The sequence below is a fragment of the Bubalus bubalis genome, chromosome 2 (assembly GCF_019923935.1).
Source record: "Bubalus bubalis isolate 160015118507 breed Murrah chromosome 2, NDDB_SH_1, whole genome shotgun sequence".
Taxonomy (NCBI): domain Eukaryota; kingdom Metazoa; phylum Chordata; class Mammalia; order Artiodactyla; family Bovidae; genus Bubalus; species Bubalus bubalis.
This window is the reverse complement of record NC_059158.1, coordinates 47,458,494-47,481,712: the sequence shown is the minus strand read 5'-3', so window position 1 is coordinate 47,481,712 and position 23,219 is coordinate 47,458,494. Positions and strand designations below refer to the sequence as shown.

At 38.5% G+C, this 23,219-nt stretch overlaps 1 protein-coding gene across 3 annotated transcripts in view; it reads left to right on the top strand.

Annotated features, from left to right (window-relative positions):
* The window catches only part of COL21A1 (collagen type XXI alpha 1 chain), a 236,239-nt gene that overhangs the window by 197,530 nt on the left and 15,490 nt on the right, over positions 1–23,219 (top strand). For all 3 annotated transcript variants that reach the window (XM_044931869.2, XM_025272314.3, XM_044931871.2), the window contains 5 exons: positions 12,753–12,797; positions 15,740–15,793; positions 17,464–17,517; positions 20,954–21,007; positions 22,594–22,665. In XM_044931869.2, coding sequence (XP_044787804.1) covers positions 12,753–12,797; positions 15,740–15,793; positions 17,464–17,517; positions 20,954–21,007; positions 22,594–22,665 — 279 coding nt within the window. The remainder of the gene's footprint in view (positions 1–12,752; positions 12,798–15,739; positions 15,794–17,463; positions 17,518–20,953; positions 21,008–22,593; positions 22,666–23,219) is intronic.

The window sequence follows — 23,219 nt, the reverse complement described above, 5'->3', positions numbered from 1 at the left end:
GTCATGCTATGGACTAAATATTTTGTTTCCTGCCCACCCAAATTCATGTGTGAAGCTTTTACTCCAGTGTGATGATTTTTCCATTAGTGACTGTTAATTAATCAATCATCTCATTATGTTTCAATAGGAAAAATGGAGATATGCATTGTATGCACTGGTTACATGTAATAGTATACACAATATTTCAAAAATATTATTATAATTAAAACATATTAGTGGAAGTTGCTCAGTCGTGTCTGACTGTGATCCCATGGACTGTAGCCCACCAGGCTCCTCTATCCATGAAATTCTCTAGGCAAGAATACTGGAATGCGTTGCCATTTCCTTCCAAACCCAAGGTTGAACCTAAGTCTCCTGCATTGCAGGTGGACTCTTTATCATCTGAGCCACCAGGGAAGTCCATAAGATACATAGAAGATAGCAAATTTAATATAATTTTCAAATAAGTGGATTTTTTTTAACCATATAAATTAACTAAGGTTAAACATTCATCTGTTTTGTTCATCAAACTAGCTTCATCTTGATTTGCTGTTTTAAAATATTTTTTTGTTTGGTGACTTCCAGCATATGTGAAATTGCAAAAAAAAAAAAAAAAAAAAAAAGAAATACAATTTTCAGATTTTTCTGGAAAAAAAAAAAAAAGATGTACAGTTTTTACTTAGCCACTGAGTCAGCTAAAACGGTCTTGGAAAAATTCATTTCCTGTTTTCTCCTTAATGAGAAATTTGCCACAATTTGAGTTCCATGGAACCAAAAGTGTAGCCCGCACTTTATAGGTTTTCAGAGGGTCAGAGCTCACTTTAGAACAACTCTGGTATGATTTAGGAGCTTTATCTTTCAAGTGGAATTGTTTTTAGTTTTACGTACATCTACAGACATCTATCCTTTTACTAGGTACTGTACTTCACAGGCATGATCACTTTTGACTCACTTATGTCGACAGATAGGTTACTTTCCCAGATTTGGGGGCTCAGGAAAGCTACATGACTTTCCTGTGATATGGCAGTACAGTTTCTGCCCCTGGATCTCTCAGTTCTCTTCCTTGCATCCTCTGGGTTATTGGGTGTATTATTTCAATTTGATAAGATTTTTCTTGTCATGAAAAACAATACTTTAACAACAGCAAAATTCATTAGAATATCTTCTTGGATTAAAAAAACAGAATATTGGGATTAACATATATACTGCTGCTGCTACTGCTAAGTCGCTTCAGTCGTGTCTGACTCTGTGTGACCCCATAGATGGCAGCCCACCAGGCTCCGCTGTCCCTGGCATTCCCCAGGCAAGAACACTGGAGTGCATTGCCATTTCCTTCTCCAGTGAATGAAAGTGAAAAGTGAAAGTGAAGTCACTCAGTCGTGTCTGACTCTTCACGACCCCATGGACTGCAGCCTACCAGGCTCCTCCGTCCATGGGATTTTCCAGGCAAGAGTACTGCTATATAAAACATAGCTAACTAACAAGGACCTGCTGTATAACACAGAGAACTGTTCTCAATACTCTGTAATAACCTATACGGGAAAATAATCTGAAACAGAATGGATATATGTATATGTATAACTCAAGAATCTGAAACAGAATGGATGTTACATGTATAACTTACAAATAGCTGAGGAAAGAAAAGAAGTGAAAGGCAAAAGAGAAAAGGAAAGATATACCCCTTAGAATGCAGAGTTCCAAAGAAAGCAAGGAGAGATAAGAAAGACTTCCTAAGTGATCAGTACAAAGAAATGGAGGAAAACAATAGAATGGGAAAGACTAGAGATCTCTTCAAAAAAATCAGAGATATTCATGCAAAGATGGGCACTTATAATAAAGGACAGAAACAGTATGGACCTATCAGAAGCAAAAGATAATAAGAAGACGTAGCAGGAATACACAGAAAAACTATACAGAAAAGATCTTAATGACGCAGATAACCACAATGGTGTGATCACTCACCTACAGCCAGATATCCTTGAATGTGAAGTCAAGTGGGCTACGAACAAAACTAGTGGAGGTGATGGAATTCCAGCTGAGCTATTTCAAGTCCTAAAAGATGATGCTGTGAAAGTACTGCACTCAATATGCCAGCAAATTTGGAAAACCCAGCAGTGGCCACAGGACTAGAAAAGGTGAGTTTTCATTCCAATCCCAAAGAAAGGCAATGCCAAAGAATGTTCAAACTGTCACACAATTGCACTCATCTCACATTCTAGCAAAGAATGCTCAAAATTCTCCAAGCCAGGCTTCAACAGTACAAGAACTGAGAACTTCTAGATGTTCAAGCTGGATTTAGAAAAGGCAGAGGAACCAGAGACCAAATTGCCAACATCTGTTGGATCATTGAAAAAGCAAGAGAATTCCAGATAAAATCTACTTCTGATTCATTGACGCTAGAGCCACTGACTGTGTGTATCACAACAAACTATGGAAAATTCTTCAAGAGATGGGAATACCAGACCACCTGACCTGCCTCTTGAGAAATCTGTATGCAGGTCAAGAAGCAACAGTTTGAACCAGATATGGTACAGCAGACTGATTCCAAATTGGGAAAGGAGTACATCAAGGTTCTATATTGTCACCCTGCTTATTTAACTTATATGCAAAGTACATCATGTGAAATTATGGGCTGCATGAATCACAAACCGGAATCAAGATTGCTGGGAGAAAAATCAATAACCTCAGATATGCAGATGACACCACCCTATGGCAGAAAATGAAGAGGAACTAAAGAGCCTCTTGATGAAAGTGAAAGAGGAGAGTGAAAAAGCTGACTTAAAACTGAACATTCAGAAAACTCAGATCATGGCATCTGGTCCCATCACTTATGGCAAATAGAAGGGTAAACAATGGAAACAGAGACTTTATTTTTTTGGGCTTTAAAATCACTGCAGATGGTGACTGCAGACATGAAGTTAAAATATGCTTGTTCCTTGGAAGAAAAGCAATGATCATCCTAGACAGCATATGAAAAAGCAGAGACATTACTTTGCCAACAAAGGTACATCGAGTCAAAGCTATGATTTTTCCAGTAGTCATATGGATGTGATAGTTGGACCATAAAGAAAGCTGACTGCCAAAGAATTGATACTTTTGAACTTTGGTGTTGGAGAAGACTCTTGAGAGTCCCTTGGCCTACAAGGAAATCAAATCAGTCCATTCTAAAAGAAATCAACCCTGAATATTAATTGGAAGGACTGGTTTTGAAGCTGAAACTCCAATACTTCAGCCACATGATGCAAAGAGCTTACTCATTAGAAAAGACCCTGATATGGGAAAGATTGAAGGCAAGAGGAGAAGGGGATGACAGAGGATGAGATGGTTGGATGGCATCACCGACTCAATGGACATTGAGTTTGAGGAAGCTCTGAGAGATGCTGAAGGACAGAGATGCCTGGCGTGCTGCAATTCATGGGGTCAGAGTCACTGAGCGACTGAACACCACGACCAAATAACTGAATCACTAGCTGTACACTTGAAACAAATGCAACATTGTAGATCAACTATATGTCAATACAAATTTTTAAAGAAAAAGAGAAAATGAAGAGGTGACTTTAGGTGCAAAAGAAAAATGCAGGTCACATGAACCAACTTTGCACGGGCTCTCCCAGAGAGTCTTCCTATGATAGCCCTGGTCTTATTCTGTAGCTTATTATGTCAAACTGGTGGTATTTTCTGTTATATATAAACACAAGTAGATAAAAATTATTTACAAGGCATTTTTTGTTGAAATTATCTTTGGCTATTTTGAGTCCATCTCCAAGTGAGTCCTAGTCTGTAGACTAGGGAGAATAACTTCAACCTTTGTTTCTTAGATTCCTTTTCATCCCCTTAAAGATGAAAGGGAGTAGTAAAATTGTTTTAAAGGGTGTCATAAACTGATAATTTCCTTATAAGGATTTATTGCAAGTACTTGTATAATGGTTGCTTTTTGGTCTGGCAGCTATGATTATGTTACTTCTCTTCAGAATTATTTCACTACAAAATAACCTTTTGTACATCATTTGTCATGATCTGCCAGTTAGTGTGGAATTAATAAAAAATTGAAAACATTGCAGAGTTCCACTGCAAACATGTTTCTTTCTCAAAAATAGTAATGAAACATACTTAAAAAATATATATATATATATTTTTTTAATTTTATTTTTAAACTTTACAATATTGTATTGGTTTTGCCAAATATCGAAATGAATCCGCCACAGGTATACATGTGTTCCCCATCCTGAACCCTCCTCCCTCCTCCCTCCCTGTAGCATCCCTCTGGGTCGTCGCAGTGCACCAGCCCCAAGCATCCAGTATCGACTCGTTTCATATTCAATGCCATTCTCCCAAATCATCCCACCCTCTCCCTCTCCCACAGAGTCCAAAAGACTAAAAAGTCAATGTCATTATAGCATTTTCCCTTTTAAAAAATGAAGTATAGTTTGCATAGAATATTACAGTATTTTCAGGTTACAATATCACCATACTACATTATAATGAGACATTTCTGTTCTTTACAAATTGATAGCCTCAGTAAGTCTAGTAGCCATGTCACCATGCCAAGTTATTACAATATTATGTACTCTATTCCCTGTGCTGTACAGCACATCTGCACATCCCTGAGGCTTATTTGTCTTATAACTGAAAATTTGTGCCCGTTAATTCCTTCACCTGTTTTGCCCAGCACCCCACCCACCCCCTCTGGTGACTACCACTTTGTGGAATTGTTGGACCATATGGTAATTCTATTCTTAGTTTTTTGATGGACCTCCCTTCTATTTTCCATAGTGGCTGTAGCAATTTACACTCCCACCAGCAGCGCACAAGGATTCTCTTTTCTCTACATCCTTACCAATGCTTGTTATTTTTTGCCTATTTGTTAATCGCCATACTTACAGGTGTGAAGTGATATCTCATTGTGATTTTAATTTGCATTTCCCTGGTGAATAGCAATGTTGAGCATCTTTTCATGTGTATTTGGCCATCTGTATGCTTTTCTTGGAGAAATTCCTATTCAGGTCCACTTCCCATTTTTTAATTGGATTAATTATTTTTTTGATGTTGATATATGAATTCTTTGTATATTTTGAATTTTAACCCTCTATCTGTGGAAAATTCTGAAAGAGATGGGAATACCAGACCACCTGATCTGCCTCTTGAGAAATTTGTATGCAGGTCAGGAAGCAACAGTTAGAACTGGACATGGAACAACAGACTGGTTCCAAATAGGAAAAGGAGTATGTCAAGTCTGTATATTGTCACCCTGTTTATTTAACTTCTATGCAGAGTACATCATGAGAAACGCTGGACTGGAAGAAACACAAGCTGGAACAAGATTGCCGGGAGAAATATCAATAACCTCAGATATGCAGATGACACCACCCTTATGGCAGAAAGTGAAGAGGAACTAAAAAGCCTCTTGATGAAAGTGAAAGTGGAGAGTGAAAAAGTTGGCTTAAAGCTCAACATTCAGAAAACGAAGATCATGGCATCTGGTCCCATCACTTCATGAGAAATATATGGGGAAACAGTGGAAACAGTGTCAGACTTTATTTTTCTGGGCTCCAAAATCACTGCAGATGGTGACTGCAGCCCTGAAATTAAAAGACGCTTACTCCTTGGAAGGAAAGTTATGACCAACCTAGATAGCATATTCAAAAGCAGAGACATTACTTTGCCAACAAAGGTTCATCTAGTCAAGGCTATGGTTTTTCCTGTGGTCATGTATGGATGTGAGAGTTGGACTGTGAAGAAGGCTGAGCACCGAAGAATTGATGCTTTTGAACTGTGGTGTTGGAGAAGACTCTTGAGAGTCCCTTGGACTGCAAGGAGATCCAACCAGTCCATTCTGAAGGAGATCAGCCCTGGGATTTCTTTGGAAGGAATGATGCTAAAGCTGAAACTCCAGTACTTTGGCCACCTCATGCGAAGAGTTGACTCATTGGAAAAGACTCTGATGCTGGGAGGGATTGGGGGCAGGAGGAGAAGGGGATGACAGAGGTTGAGATGGCTGGATGGCATCACTGACTCGATGGATGTGAGTCTCAGTGAACTCCAGGAGTTGGTGATGGACAGGGAGGCCTGGCGTGCTGCGATTCATGGGGTCGCAAAGAGTCAGACACAACTGAGCGACTGATCTGATCAGATACATAATTTGCAAATATCTTCTCCCATCCAGTAGGTTACCTTTTCATTGTTTATGGTTTCCTTCAGTATGAAAGTTTTTTAGTTTGATATAGTCCCATTTGTTTATTTGTGGTTTTGTTGCTGTTGCTTGAGGAGCCGGATCCAAAAAATTTCTCCTGGAGTTTTATGGTTTCAGGTCTTACTTTTAAGTCTTTAATCCATTTTGAGTTATGGTGTAAGACAGTGCTCCAGTTTGATTATTTTGCATGTAACTCCAGTTTTCCCATCTCAGTTACTGAAGAGACTCCCCCCCCCCACCACTATATTCTTGGCTTTTTATTTGTAAATTAATTGATCATGCAAGTGTGGGTTTATTTCCAGGCTATCTATTCTGTTCCATTGATCTGTGGGTCTATTTTTGTGCCAATACCAAACCAGTCAATCTTAAACGAAATCAGCCCTGACTGTTCATTGGAAGGACTGATGCTGAAACTCCAATATTTTGGCCACCTGATGTAAAGAACTGACTCATTGGAAAAGACCCTAATGCTGGGAGAGGTTGAAGGCAGGAGGAGAATGGGATGACAGAGGATGAGATGCTTGGATGGCATCACTAACTTGATGGACATGAGTTTGAGCAAGCTCCAGGAGCTGGTGATGGACAGGGAAGCCTGGCGTGCTGCAGTCCATGGTGTCACAAATATTCGGACATGACTGAGTGACTGAACTGATCAGTCACTCAGTCATGCCCGACTCTTTGTGACCCCATGAATCCATCACCAACTCCTGGAGTTCACTGAGACTCACGTCCATTGAGTCAGTGATGCCATCCAGCCATCTCATCCTCTGTCATCCCTTCAGTCGTGTCTGACTCTGTGCAACCCCATAGACAGCAGCCCACCAGGCTCCCCCGTCCCTGGGATTCTCTAGGCAAGGACACTGGAGTGGGTTGCCATTTCCTTCTCCAATGCAGAAAAGTGAAAGTGAAGTCCCTCAGTCGTGTCTGACTCTTAGCTACCCCATGGACTGCAGCCTACCAGGCTCCTCTGTCCATGGGATTTTCCAGGCAAGAGTACTGGAGTGGGGTGCCAGTGCCTTTTCCGCTTCTCCTTCTAGAACCCCTATAATGTAAATGGTGGTTTGCCTGGTGTTGTCCCAGACATCCCTTAAACTATCCTAATTTTTTTTTTTTTTTTGGTTTCTTTTTCCTTTTTTCTACTCCTATTGGGTGATTTTCACTACTGTGTCCTCCAGATCACTGATCCATTTTTCTGCATTCTCTAATCTGTTGTTGATTCCTTCCAGTCTGTGTTTCATTTCATATTCAGTATTCTTCAGTTCCTGTTGCTTTTTTAAAAAAAAATATTTTCTATCTCTTTATGGATATTCTCACTGGGTTAGGCCATTTGTCCCCAGAGTTCAGTGAGCATCTCTGAGACCGTTACTTTGAACTCTTTACCTGGAAAATGTCTTATCTCCATTTCATTTAGTTCTCTCTCTGAGGTTTTATCTTTTTCTTTCATGCAGAAGGGCAGAAGGTATTCTTTCATCTCTTCACTTTGCCCAAATCTATATGTCTCTTTCTATGTATTAGGTATAATGGCTACATCTCCCGGATTTGAAAGGGCAGTCTTATGTACAAGATGTCCTGTGGAGCTGAGTGGTACAGTCTCCTCTGGTCACCAGAGTCAGGTGCTCCTGGGGTATCTCCTGTGTGGGTCACATGTGTCCTCCTCTTGTGATTGGGCTGTGATAGCTCCCTGATGTGTGGGTTGGCTCCCTGATGTGTGGGTTGGCTCCCTGGATCAGGAGCTGCTCTGGAGGGGTGCTGGGGCAGCCTGCTGTGTAGGATGGGGAGGGAGGAGCTTTACAGTAGGCAGCGAGGGCAGGTCCTCTGGGGAATGCTGGGGAAAGGGATGCATGGTATTAGCTAGGTTGATAGAAAATGACAGAAGTACCAGGCCAGCTAGGTGGAGAGTGAAAAAGAATGATGCCTGCCAGCACTTCTGATCCCAGAGAAGCTCCACCAGATCCCTGTCCCCCAGCACCTGCCATAAATTATTCAAAGGATCTCCTTCTCATATGACCCAGGAGCTTTTCAAGCTGCTGTATCTGTCCTGGGACTTGGAGCGAGTGTAACCCCACTGGTTTTCAAAGCCAAATGTTATGGAGCTCATCTTCCCAGTGTAGGGCCTCAGGCTGGGAATCTTGACATGGGGTTTACACCCCTCACTCCTCAGGGGGCACCTCTCCAGCTCTGATACCCCTCCCACTGGTGGGTCTTCACACTGGGGATGAGAATTATAACCAGATTGCTTCTCTGCCCCTGTGTAGCCTTTTCCTTTTGTCCTGAATTGTAGAAAATCTGTCTTGCTAGTCTTCAGGTTGTTCTCAGAGATGGTTGTTCCCTATGCAGTTGTGATTTGGTGTGTCCATGAGAGGGGATGAGCTCAGGATCGTTCTAATCTTCCGTCTTAATCTGGAACCTCATTATAGTATTTTTCTGCAGTCAGAATCAGCCAAACATGAAAAGGCAAAGTTATTGAATGAGCGGCAATGCTAACCTGTTGGTGCCCCCTAGTGGTAAGCCTTAGATTGCCAGAGTCATCTCGAACACAGTGTGAACTTTCGGGAATGAGGTAGAGGAAGGCAAGGCGGGAAGATGTTAAAAAAAGAAGAAGGAGCGAGAAAAAAAAAATCCTCAAAATGAAGGAAAACAAAAAATGAGTCTTGGAAAAGAATTGACTTCATTTATTTTGCGACTTTCAGGAATGAGCTCTGAAAAGTCACGCAAATTTGTTTATTTTAGTCCCAGCTCTGAGCTGTGTGCTGGGTGCTTATTTGATCAGTCAAGTCTGACTCTTGGTGACCCTATGGACTGTAGCCCGCCAGGCTCCTCTGTTCATGGGGATTCTCCAGGCAAGAATACTGGAGTGGGTTGCCATTTCCTCCTCCAAGGGATCTTCCTGACTCAGGGATCAAACCCAGGTCTCCCACATTGCATGCAGATTCTTTACCATCTGAGCCACCCAGGAAGCTCGAGCTAAGTGCTGGTGAGAACTCACTGACATAATATACCAACCATAGAGCTAAGTTCTGTTATTTTTCATCATGTATAAGATGGGGACACTGAGATTCTAATTTAAATATCTGGCCTGGAGGCAATCAGTATGAGATGAAGGTCTGACTGGCTCCAGAATCCAGACTTTCAACTGCTTCTATTCTGGCCTTTATTAATAATCATTTATAATGTCTGTAGCTAATAAGAATGATACTGTCAATATATGTGTTTTGTATTCATTGCATCTTTCAGATCAGATCAGATTAGTTGCTCAGTCGTGTCCGACTCTGCGACCCCGTGAATTGCATCTTTAGGAATGAGCAAATCCCTTCTTGATATAATAGAAGAAAACTTTATATACTTCTAATATTTTGATAATTGTATGATAATAAATATCTGTAAAACTCTGTAGAAAGGTTGAAATTTTTGATTTAAAAATTCCACTAGTTGATTAGATTTGTTTTTGTACATTGAAATTATTGCATTACTTAACAGCAGATTTGATCCAAGAGTCAACAACCATACCATCTGGAATGCACCCAATCTAGTCAGAGTTGACCCAAGATGCTCTAACTTCAGGAGTTAAATATTCCATTGCATGTGGAAAAGTATAAAGTGATATCTTGTCTTTTCTAAGTAATGCATCATGGACATATTTCCCTCATTATGAAGTGGTCTCTAGGAAATAGGCACCAAACCCTTTATTCTAAATCATGCATTTCTATTTTTAATGACTTTTTTGTTATACAGTAATGGTTTAATGGTTACAGAGAAGCTTCTAGAACATTTTTTCATGTCAGCATTCTTTCACCACAGCATTACACAGGATTTTCCATTTGATTTTCTGCTCTTCTTCAAGCCCAAACTGAAATCATAGAACTGGAGGGAACATGTTCCTTTATTCTCACCAAATAAAATTCTTGCTTCTGTCTTTACTTATACATGTTCACAGTAGCCTGAACCCAAAACCACACAGGCTGAATATGAAATATAAAATAGTTTGCTTGGAAAAACATTTACCCTATGAAGTAATTGTTACTAAATACTTTTGAATCAACAAACTGGTAACACTCAAATAGTTTTGAATAATATTTCTACTAGTGCAAAATTGGCAAAGTTTAGTCAATTTCAGTGAGCGTATTGGGAGACCCAGGAAAATACTGTCTAGGAGAATTTTATTAACTAATATAGCTCTGAGTGATTTCAGTTCTTCTCATGAACCTCTCTCTCAACAGTTTTTTATTCTATGCATGCTTGTGGTATTATATTAGTTTTGCCAAGAATTGCTTTTATAAATTGTTTTACATTTTATTTTGAATATTATATAGTATTATGTGTTTTGCTTGGTATTTATGAAGTAAGTATTTAATAATTCTTGATACAGTTGAACTAGAAGATATTATGACTTCTTTTCATATCTTTGACTGAATGTATTCATGTTTGACTAATTTATGAAGACAGGAAATAGGCAAAGGAATCTATTTTTCTTAATCTGAAATCCTCCCAAATACTCTCAATATTAGATATTGGATATGTTGAAATAATGTAAGATTTGTGGGTGTGTCCTAATGTAGACCATGCTTAGTATTAGAATTATTCAGATCAAAGGTATTGAATCAAATCCAGGGACTGATCTGGGTGGAATGGGGGCTCTTAAGACCTTCTAGGAGGTGAGGCCTGGGTGCTGCTCAGGGATGTTTGGGCATAGTTTTGTTTTTCCTTCAGAGTGAAAATGTAGCCTTGCTGACAGTGGGGTTGGCTGCAGAGACAGGAGTAACTAATAACTACTAATATAGATTGTGTAAGAGCATAGAGATTTGAACAGGGATGAAACCTTAAGTAACAAAAGTTTCTATGCGGCACAAAAGTCAGCTTCTCAGGTCTGACGGTGTCAGGGCAATTGCAGGATCTCTTTAGGAATTCTTGGGGCTAAGCAGCACAGCGCTGACGCAGCTGCAGAACTCTGTAAGTCCACCTTGCATCTGATAAGAGCTTACAGGCAGATTTTACTTGAATTTTGTTTACATTCAGACCTTCATCATCTTACTGAATTTGTGTGAGTGTGTATTTGAATAGGATATGGTTCTGGATGGTTTCATGCTGAAATGTGGACTGTTGAAGTGGACTTTGACTGACTGCTTTGAGAGTATGCATTTTCTGCCTTACAAGCACACAGTTCACATCACTCTGTTTTCTTTATACTCATCACTCAATTATTTACTTTTGATTTCTCTTTAAAGTGCTAATGGACATACTGTGCTCATGTATTATAATGTTACTTTAAATTTTTATGTTGTTTTATTTTTTCTCTAGTTAGTATGTTTATAAAGACTTGTGTTTTCAACTTGTGTGTGAGCCCCTTGTTGATGGTCATCGCTCTCATACAACTTTTGTTGTCTGCAAAGGGTGAACTGAATTGAGCCAAATAGGATCAAACTGAATTCCACTTTATGGAATTTAAGTTTGGGTTTTAAAACTAGAACTGTGTGCTGTATCTTGCACCATAATTGTGGCTACCACACGGACAAGTGTTAATAGTTAAGGTGTGACGTCAAAACAATGGCAGACTCTCCCTGCAGTAGAAAATACTTGATTTCATTGCCCTGATTTATGGAGGACCACTGCTGTTCTTTGAAAGCCTTGAGGATGCAGAGGGCTTTCAGAGAAATACTGATGGTGCTCAATTTCCCTGTCTTCCAAATCCCTTTTTTGGCCGGAGTCAATACATTTACATCAAAACAAATGATAGCCATTTGTTCAATTGAAGTGTCATCAAGAAAGGAGCTAGGAAAATGGAAAGGGGCTAGGAAGAAATAAATTTTGATTGATACCATCACTGTTCAATAAATATGTGTGATAAATGATCATTTTGGTAAATGCATCGAATGTCAATAGAACTACTTTCCTGTCAATAAATGTGCTGGCATTATTCTTAAAGTTAGACAATTAGCATTAATTTTCTCTGAATCTTGCTAGAGAACTTGTACATTTGGGTTGAACCAGGTGAATGAATTATCTTTCCTTCTCTCTTTGTGTCTCTCCACAAACTGCTCTGCATATGCTCCACAATTTTCTTGGCAAGGAAGTCATCAGGAGAAAGAGCACTGTATCTTACATAAGGAGTTAAGTTCCTGGGTGTTTCAAGGCTCAGTTTGAAGAGAAGTCTTTAGTTTCATTAGTTTTAGTTATAGTTGAGAAACTGTGAGGCCTTTGGACCTGTTTTGTTGCATTTGAACTCCTATGATTTGACAGTCTTTTTGTGTTAATCACTATAAGTAAAGTAAGAAAGTGGTCAAGTGAAATATCCTTATTTTATCACTTATGTTTCTCTGAAAGAAGAGCCAAGGTTAATATCCTCATAGTTTCTTTTCTTAAGTCTATATTTAAAGCTATAAATATCAGTACATGTTCATATAATATTAAATCCTATAAATTTTTTCTTTTCCAAAATTTAATTCCTATAAATGGCAGTTTCATGCTGTCCAGAGCTATGCTTGATGATTGGCATCATTTGCAAGTTAAAACTCCCATTTTGGCCCATTCTTCTTTAATTATACTGTCTAAATTTTTTAAATTAAAAATCTACTTTATTTCTTTTCAGGGAATCCCAGGATTTCCTGGAAACCAAGGATTAATGGGACAAAAAGTAAGTATGACTGAAAGTTGAAAGATTTGGGCCTGGGATCTGTTTATGAAAAGGGCAAAGTGGTGATGTCTCTTCACATAGAATATATTTTGTTGCATTTATGGCACTAGTTAATGGTTCAAATATGATTTAATTTTGGAAGCTATTATTTTGACCTTACAATTTGTTTTTGTTGTTTTATACAGGTAGTATAAATTTGAATTTATGCACACACTTTCTATTTTACTTGGTTACTTTCTATCTTGTTCTCTTAGACCACCCTTTCAGGGTAAGTTTTCTATTTCCTGAACTATATCTTTAGAAATTCCTTTAGTACAGATGTCTTGATTGTAAATGTTCAGTTTTTATTTAATTACTAATATCTTTATTTTACTCTGTGTTTGAGAAAGGATTTTTGTAGGGTATACAATTCAAGGCTGATGATTATTTCCTCTTGATACATTGAAGTTTTTCTACTATCATTTCCCGGCTTCCATGGTTAACTATGAAAAATCTGCTCTTGTTCTAATCACCATTCTTTTGCAAGTGATCTGTCCCTTCTTTTGGCATTCTTTAAGGTATTTTATTTGTGTTTAGTGTTCTTAAAGCTCAGCACAGTGTGTCTCGGTATGGATTTATCTGTATTCATCTTGGTGGGAATTCAGTTTCCTTCCTGGCTCTGTGTAGGTATTTCTGTTAACTCTGAGCAACGTGGGCTGTTAATCTCCATGTTACTTCTCTTCATTCTCCACTTTCCGCTCTTTCTAGAAAATCTAGTTAGACATATCTCATTCCTTCTAATTTTGTCCTCTCCATCTCTAAATTGCTTACTTTCATATCCTTGATCCTTAAATTCTGGTTAATTTTTTGGTTATGTTTCCAGTTTATTTTCTATTTATTCTTCCTTTACTGTGTCTAACCTGCTGTTTAAACCATCAGTTGATACAAAAATATAAGCAATCATAATTTTCATTTCTAGAATTTCAAATTTCAATGATATCTTTTTATTCTTTTTTCTTGAAGTACAGCTGATTTACAGTGTTGTGTTAGTTTCAAGTATGCAGCAAGGTCATTCAGTTTTATTTATATATACATATACATATATATATATATAAAACTTAATGACTTTTTAGATTCTTTTTCCTTATGTGACATGAAAGTTGCTCATTTCAGTTCAGTTCAGTCGCTCAGTCATGTCCGACTCTTTGCGACCCCATGAATCGCAGCACGCCAGGCCTCCCTGTCCATCACCAACTTCCGGAGTTCACTCAGACTCACGTCCATTGAGTCCGTGATGCCATCCAGCCATCTCACCCTCTGTCGTCCCCTTCTCCTCCTGCCCCAATCCCTCCCAGCATCAGAGTCTTTTCCAATGAGTCAGCTCTTCGCATGAGGTGGCCAAAGTACTGGAGTTTCAGCTTTAGCATCATTCCTTCCAAAGAAATCCCAGGGCTGATCTCCTTCAGAATGGACTGGTTGGATCTCCTTGCAGTCCAAGGGACTCTCAAGAGTCTTCTCCAACACCACAGTTCAAAAGCATCAATTCTTCGGCACTCAGCCTTCTTCACAGTCCAACTCTCACATCCATACATGACCACAGGAAAAACCATAGCCTTGACTAGACGGACCTTTGTTGGCAAAGTAATGTCTCTGCTTTTGAATATGCTATCTAGGTTGGTCATAACTTTCCTTCCAAGGAGTAAGCATCTTTTAATTTCATGGCTGCAGTCACCATCTGCAGTGATTTTGGAGCCCAGAAAAATAAAGTCTGACACTGATTCCACTGTTTCCCCATCTATTTCCCATGAAGTAATGGGACCGGACGCCATGATCTTCGTTTTCTGAATGTTGAGCTTTAAGCCAACTTTTTCACTCTCCACTTTCACTTTCATCAAGAGGCTTTTTAGTTCCTCTTCACTTTCTGTCATAAGGGTGGTGTTGCTCAGTTGTGTCCAACTCTTTGCAACCCCGTGGATGATACAGTCCGAGGAAATCTCCGGGCCAGAACACTGGAGTGGGTAGCCTTTCCCTTCTCCAGGGGATCTTCCCAACCCAGAGATCAAACCCAGGTCTCCCACATTGCAGGCAGGATTCTTTACCAGCTGAGCCACCAGGGAAATATTGAATATAGTTCTCTGTGCTAATAGCATGTTTTTAATTCTTCATAGCCTCTTGTTCTGTTTTCAGTCTTAATAGTCTTTGATGATTCTGTTCTTTCATTTGTGAAGATTTCAGATAATAGCTCCAAATTCAGTTTCTAGCTGTTCTAACATCTGCAGTTCATTGTTACTGCTCTTGATTCTCAGTCTTGTGGTTTTCTGCTTCTCTTGTCTTGATCGTTGATTCTGAGCTCATTGCTTCATCCTAGCAGGCAGGCATCCTGTCAGCCTAGCTGGGGCTTGGGGAGCCTAGCTGGCCCCTGCTTGGCAGGCCTGTGTATACCACTTCAGCCGCCTTTGAGAGCCTTAAGCCTTTGTAGGTGTTCAGCCGCCCAGTGTCGTTTCCTGAAACCTGAGCATGTACCCTCAACACCCCCAGCCCTCTTGTTTCCTGTATCTCTATCTCTAATGAGGTTTCCGCAGAGTTCCAAATCTTCATAATTATAGTTGTAATAGAGAGTATGTTTTATTAAAGGATCTTTGAAGACTTCCCCTACTTCTCATAAGACCAGCACTCTCTCAAAGACGATGAGGGCTTATGTTCTTGATTCAGAGAAATTCTTGGAGCATAAGGTCAACACTCAATCCCCAAAGCTGAAATCTAATGCTATGATATGCTCAGTCATGTCCCAGTCTGCGACACCATGGACTATATAGCCTGTCAGGCTCCTTTGTCCATGGAATTTTCCAGGCAAGAATACTGGAGTAGGTTCCCATTTCCTTCTCCAGAATGCTTTGCTAGGAAATTCCTAATGATGAATTGATTGTTTGCAATTTTAAACTTTATCTGTATTTGACTTTTAGGGAGACATTGGGCCTCCAGGACCTCTAGGGAAGAAAGGAGCTCCGGGAATACCTGTACGTTAGTGTCATTCTTTGGGGTGTGAAATAGTGTTGCGATGTACCCAGAGTTCTCATTCTCAACCTCATACAATGCAGGTGTTCAGCAATGAGACATACAGGCTCCACAACTGCCATCTGTTTGTATGAAAAAGATTTTGTCCATTTTTATAGAGGAGAATAGATTTCTTCAGCTGCTCAAAAAGTTGGCTATCTAAGACAAGATCAAGAACTCTTACTGTAGCTAAATCAGAAAACAAATACTCCAGCTCTTTATTTAAAAAAACAAAACCAAAAAAACTGAGCACCATGAAAAGGTCTAAAAATAAATGTTCTTTTTTATTTTTTAGATAATTTACAAATTTATACAAATAAGGAAGAATACAATAAATTCAGAACAGGTTGTTATAGGAAGCTCCTAAATTAGTGAGAAAATAATTTTGGAAGTTTTGGGAGTAAAGGGACATATGAGTTTGATACTAAAAGTTATGAAAATCCTATGGTATATAAGACTCCATAAAAAATTTCTGAAAGTTATTACTAAAAGTGATGTGGATTTTAACCTATGGATCAAATTGCCTGTAACAGCTTTTATTTTGGGTAAAAAATATCTGATAGTTTCTGACTTTTCTTTTTTTAATATAAATTTATTTATTTTAATTGGAGGTTAATTACTTTACAATATAGTTTCTGACTTTTCATTTAATTATTTAAATTTAAAAAGCAGGTATTTACCTTGTGAAAAGATTTGATAAAATTTTGGTGAAAGATTTGTATGAAATATTCTTCCTCTACCTCCATCATCATGATCAAATTATTTTTTCATTGAAATATTAAACTTAATTATTTACTAGTATTTAAGTTAGCTTCCAGAAAATGAAAGTATTGAATAGAACTTCATTGAACTTCAAAAATAAGTATATTTAATATTTCTAATATTTGAAATACTGTGCTATGAGTAGTATATTTTACATTTTATAGTTGTGATAACAGCCTAAATTGATAGCAAAGCATAGTAGTGATGACACGGTATTTTCAGTGTGACTATATTGAGATTCTGTTTTCTGATAATGCTAACTGAATATTTTTGCTTATCCCATTTCCTTTGCTATGATAAAGAGAAAGCAAATGTTTTTAATATATATAATAGTATATAAATTGAATCTAAATTAAATTAGTTCCTTGTTGCTAGAGTAGTTATTCAGTGTTTTATTTTGAATCAGATGATTAGTAAAAATATAGCCATTTGTAACTTACAGATTATTATATTCAGAGAATTTATTATATTTTAACACTGTTAAAACATTATTCAAGAAAATAAAAATGTAAGTAAAATTGACCAAAATAATATTTAGGAAGAAATTTAGATGTTGGTCATCATGAGAAAAGGAAGAAAGTGAGAGTGTTGGAAAAATAAACTTTTCTTTACAGTTGTTTTTTACTAGCTTTCCGGTAATTTTTGCTATTGGTAGGTGATTTAAGCAACCAGTTGTAAGGGCTTTTCTGGCCTTCATGTTATCTTGCATAACGTGATTCTTTATTCTCCTTTATTTGGTTGTGTGAAGGGAAGTTTCCCATATATTGCATTACACGTTAGTGGATTAATTATTATGGGACTGTATAACTTGATTGACTGCTTTTTAATATTCTTCTCTAAATTGCTCTTGCAATTCCCACTTAAAATGTAGGGTTTGATGGGAAGCGATGGCTCACCAGGTCAGCCTGGAGCCCCAGGATCTAAGGTAAAGAAAATGAAATTAATAAGACCGAGGACTCTGTGCAAAATGACCATTGATGTACTTCAGTCAGAGTTTTCACTACACTGATATTATTTTGAATGTGGTATGAATCTGTAAACAAGCACTTGGAGGAATGAAGTCTTAGGTGAAAACCAAGCATATAAAGCACAGTAATGTGAAGCAGCCCTAGTTTAAGCTGGAAGGAGTCCAGGATCCTCGTGACAGCCCTCCAGCCTCACTGGTAGCTCCGGCGCACTGAGCAACACCCAGAATTCTAAGGAACCAGTGCTCAAGCCTCTATCTAGAGCATCTCTAGTAATGAGGGAGGTAACTTTTCCAACTTTCAAGCCCTTCTTTGGTATTTTATTTTGTGGAATATATGTGGAATTTTTATTTGTAAGATGCCTTGTAACGAGTTTTATTAGGCGTTTCCTCCCTCAGGACTGGGCATTAGTTGGCATATTCTCTTCCACATTTTAAAAAAGTAAGGCAAGCTTGACAAATATGTTGAGATTTCAGGTGATGCTGTTTTTAAGTTAGAACTGAAATTCTTTGAGTTTCATGGTTCAACTATTTTCTAGGTGTTCAGAGTCAGGCGCTAAGAGAATTTCTTTTTTTCTTGGCTTATTAGAGGATCAGATTGGGTAGATTCTGGCTTGACTTAAGAAACTATTCTTGACTAATGAGTAGATTCTAGGATAGCTTTCTGAAAGAAAGTGATGGAATCTGCTCTTTTGAAAGCATTCATCCTTGAACTAGACCAGGGAAATAGATCCTGGCATACAACATGAGTAGATGGGCTTATCTATTCTACTTTTAATTTCTAAAGTACCTAGAGAAAGAGATAGGATAAAATGTCATGGGAACCCAGTGAGTCAGGGAAAGTAGCTGCCCTGTTCCCAGGGGTGAACTCTGAGGGTCCTTGGAACATTGTGGATCCTAGCAGTAGGAAGTGTTGCCTACCAAATGGGCCTTCTCCATCATTTCTCAAGGTCATTTTGCAAGAAAAGTAGAGTATTTGTATGCTCCTTAAATAACTGGGATACAATGGACTCTTCCGTGATTCTGGATGCTCTAATTCTTAAGAACTACAGCCTAAGATTTTATCAGTGTTTTAAAATTAGCCACTTCCCATCATTTGCTCACACTGAGCTGGAGGTCAGTTAAATCTGTTGGACTTTCCATAAAAGATTTTAGAGCGATGTATTTGTGGCATCCACCCCTTGGACAGGTCTGCTGATATGGCTGGTGAGTCAAATAATTCTAACATCCCAGTTTGTTTTTACATAAATTACTATGAAGTTTGATTTCCCTCATCTTGTACAATTTTTAAAATAGATTCAAGATGTTAAAACAGATTTTTTAGTATCTATTTTTGAACATATTTTGTTTCAAATAGACTCAAGATGTTAAAATTATACCTCTAAAATATAATCTATTCAGTGAAATGTTTGACCTTCTTTTCATGCAATGTATTAGCTCAGGTCTTAGAATGTTTTTCTGCCAAGGACCAGCCAGGACATGTTTTGGTCTTTGAGGGCCATACAGCTTCTGATGCGGTCACTCAGCCCTGCTCTTAGAATGTAGAAGCAGCTGCTGCGTGGGTGTACCCGTGTTCCTTTATTTATAAAAATAAACTTTACAACTTTATTTATAAAAACAGGTGTTGGGCTGACTTAGCCTACAGGTCGTAGCTTACCTGCCTCTGCATCAGGAGTCCCCAACCCCTGGGCCTTGGTACCGGCCTGTTAGGAACTGGGCCACATAGCAGGAAGTGAGGGGTGGGGGAGCAATGAAGCTTCACCTGCTGCTCCCCATCACTCCCCATCACTTGTGTTACCACCTGGACCATCCCCCGCCCAGTCTGCGGAAACCATGTCTTCCACGAAACCAGTCCCTGATGCCAAGAACTTTGGGGACTGCTGCTCTATATTACTGTCTTCCTCTGGTTGTGTCAACTAATGTATTTGGGAACAGTGCCTACAATATCAATGGATATAAGGTCAACAGTAGAACAATGAAGCTGTTGCAAGCAAGGCAGCTATGATGCTGAGAATCTGTGTAGATCTTTAGAGAACTTCCAATTTCCACTACACTACTCGTTTTTAGAATAGGTGTTGAACCACATGTAAGTCTTTTTTGCCATACCAGATTCCAGTTTTGTAAAGTATCACCTAAATCACATCAAAGTACATTAACATAATTAAGTCACGTCGCTTTCAGCCAGTTCTGTCACCCCTGTGAGTTTCAGCTTAACCATTTGTAAAATTAGAAATTTTAAGGAACCATGATGCTATGGAATAATCATGCTGTTAATGTGACAAATGCTTTAATTAAGTGCAAATATTATGTTTGTGTGGTTCTCAACATGAGCTGAGAATGAAGGTGGTTCTCCTTGCTGATCACTGCACCTGCCCTGACTCTGGGTGCTCATCACCCCCTTCTCCTGGGTGTCACACCAACCTCTTTAATAACAGGGTTTTGCCAGACATGGACTGGGTTATGATTTCAGGTGTCAGAGCATATCTGAAAGCCAGAACCACCTCTAACAATCTCTCCTGATGAACCAGGAGGCTGGTTGTCTCTTTTTATAACCAGTCCTGTTTTCCTATCTTACATGCTTTGCTCTAACAACTCGGTCTTGCTTTCCAAGTGTCTGTTAGCAAGGACTGTACTGGAATTCTGAAAAAGCATGCAAACTAAACGTTACCTGATTCATGTTTCTTCCAAAAGCCACTCAAAAGTGCATTTGAGGCTAATTTTCTTTCCTTAAGTTGCATACTGAAAATGAGCTCTACAGAGAAGGTGAAACAGGGAAGGATGATTTCTAGCTTGCTGCTGCTGCTGCTGCTAAGTCGCCTCAGTCGTGTCCAACTCTGTGCGACCCCATAGACGGAAGCCCATCAGGCTCCCCCGTCCCTGGGATTCTCCAGGCAAGAACACTGGAGTGGGTTGCCATTTCCTTCTCCAATGCATGAAAGCGAAAAGTGAAAGTGAAGTCACTCAGTCATGTCCGACTCTTAGCGACCCCATGGACTGCAGCCCACCAGGCTCCTCTGTCCATGGGATTTTCCAGGCACGAGTACTGGAGTGGGGTGCCATTGCCTTCTCCAGATTTCCAGCCTAGAGGATGCTATTAAGACACATGGGTCTGGCCTCTGCAACACAGACCTAGCTGATTAGGGCTGGTCCCTAAAGACTTTTTTACTTGGAGCTACCAGCTTCAAAAGGCTCATTGAAGACTTAATAAATATGCAGACTCACTTCCTTGCTTAAAATAGTTTTTCTTAATAAGATGACCTAACATATAGATTCTATTTTTCAAACAATTGAAAGTTGAAACTGTAAAAATTGTTTAAAATATGTTCCTTTAAATGTCTGGTGAGTATATAAATAGTGACTAAATTCAAAATTTAAAATACTTTTGATGCATTGACAGGGAACTAAAGGCGAACCTGGACTTCAAGGGCTGCCTGGGGCTTCTGGGCTCAAGGTAATTCATTGTGTTCTGATGCATTTGGAAATGTTTTCAACATATGCGGTCCTCTCATTTTTTGGTGAGATTAACGGTTGTATTAAGAAAAGATATGTGAAATGAAGGATGAAATTAAGGTACCTGAAAGCCAGTGGTGAATGTGGGCCAATTTCATTTCTGTGTTTTGGATATTTTATCATAGTTTGGATAATAAAGGCATGACATATACCTTGGTTTTTCTAGAACTGGTAAAAGTTGGTTGCTAATGTGAATATCCCCTCTGGTCCAGAGAATGTCACTGTCTTCTGTGGCTGAGCATCAGAGTGTGTGTGTCCCAGGCTGGTTCTGTCCCTTGGTTGATGATGGATGGGACTTTATTTTCAGTTTGGGAGTCACAAATGCCTTACCAGTTTCCTCCAAACCAAATAGTTGATGTCAGTCATTTTAAATTCTTTTCTAGCCTTTAAAAATCTAGAGTCATACTCAACAACTCACAGTGAGCAAAGAGAACAGAACTTAGTTTCCGCAAAAGAGAGTCATTTTTAGTTAATGTGACAAGAGTTTAGGGCTAACAGTAAAACAAACAAAGCAAACCCAAAGCACCATGAAGCATGTTTAGGAGTACATCTTATCTCTTAAAATTTTAACCTAAATGTTGTTGAGACATCATCATTATATACTTTCACATTGTAAGTCTTTCTTATTTAAGGCATTTAAAAGAAAGGAAATAATACCTGTGACATGATAAGGAGTAGAAAATTCAGTTAAGATAACACAGAATATTCTTTGCTCTGAAAACAGCTCAAGAATTTATGTTTAAGAAAATAATTTTCCAGATATATAAAGTAAAAATCATAAATGTGTATATTTAATGATAAGAATGTTCACCCCAATATTGTTTATAAAAATGGTGAAAATGAGTGTTTGGCAGTAGGAATTTTATTAAATATGGTAAATCAATACAATTGAATGATGTTCTATAATTAAAAAAATTTGGAATATAATGGTATATTAAAAATTTCAATATTAATATATTTTGAAGTAAATAATTTATTATAAAATTATGCATACATAGCACATTTTGGTAACTAAGTTGCCTATATGTTTGTGACAGGTAGAGGGAAAATATATAACCAAATAAAAATATTGGGTAATGAAATTATTAATAATTTTATTGCTTCTTTTTAATACCAGTTTTGTAACAATAAGTTTTTTAAAGGAGGATTTGTGAGAAAAAGCAATTTCAAGGATGAAGAGAAAATATTAGTAAATGCAAAGAGAGATACCCATGTTGATTATTTTCACTGCTTAATTTTTTATTGCTGAAGTTATAAATATAAGAAAAATACCAACTATTTATGAAGCTTTCAAATATCATATGCTTTCAGAATTTCTTAACTAGAAAAGATAGGAAGAAACATAAAAAATTTTATTAGGATATCCGTGTACTTTTCACTCTTTACTAGTTCTGTAATAATAACTCTGAATGTTCATAAAGTTTTTAACAATTGGTTTTAAATTTGAGATGTATGTAGAGATACAAGCAGTGGGGTTGTTCACAAGCAGTGGGTCTGAGATGTTCATGTGATTTCTGTGTTATTTAGGGAGAGCCAGGAGCGGTGGGTCCCCCAGGAGAACCAGGATACCTGGGTTTACCTGGAATTCAAGGGAAAAAGGTATGATTTTTAGGATACATAATTCAGTGTTAATCAGCTGTGAACATGTAGGTTTTTCTTTTGGGCAAGTAGCATAGGAGGACCAATGATACATTCAGCGGTGAGATGACCTACGTACTTGGCGCACACATAATGTGCTCAACCCCATGCCAAGAGCTGTGGCCTCTTTCGTGTCCCTGCATGGGTACTGTCTCCTGCGTGAGGACCTTGGATAGATCAGAAACATACAGTTAAGTAATATCCTGTAAATTCATATTGTTCAGTAGTCAACCCAGGTGAGTCAAGAATTTTTTAGGGAAAGTGTGACCGAGTTCAAGCTCGCTCTGCTCTCCACTCGACAAGTCAGTGAATCTGAGAGACGAGGTTTGAGGCAAGGAAGAGACTTTAATCGGGGAGCCAGCTGACCAGGAAGATCCAGGCTAGTGCCCCAAAAGAACCTTCTTGTCAGGGCCTGGATGCTGGGTTCTTTTATGGATCAGAGATGGGGGGAGGTGAGGAAACAAAGGAAAAAGACTATTCAGTCCTTCCAAGTATCCTATAGAATGGCAAGGCTC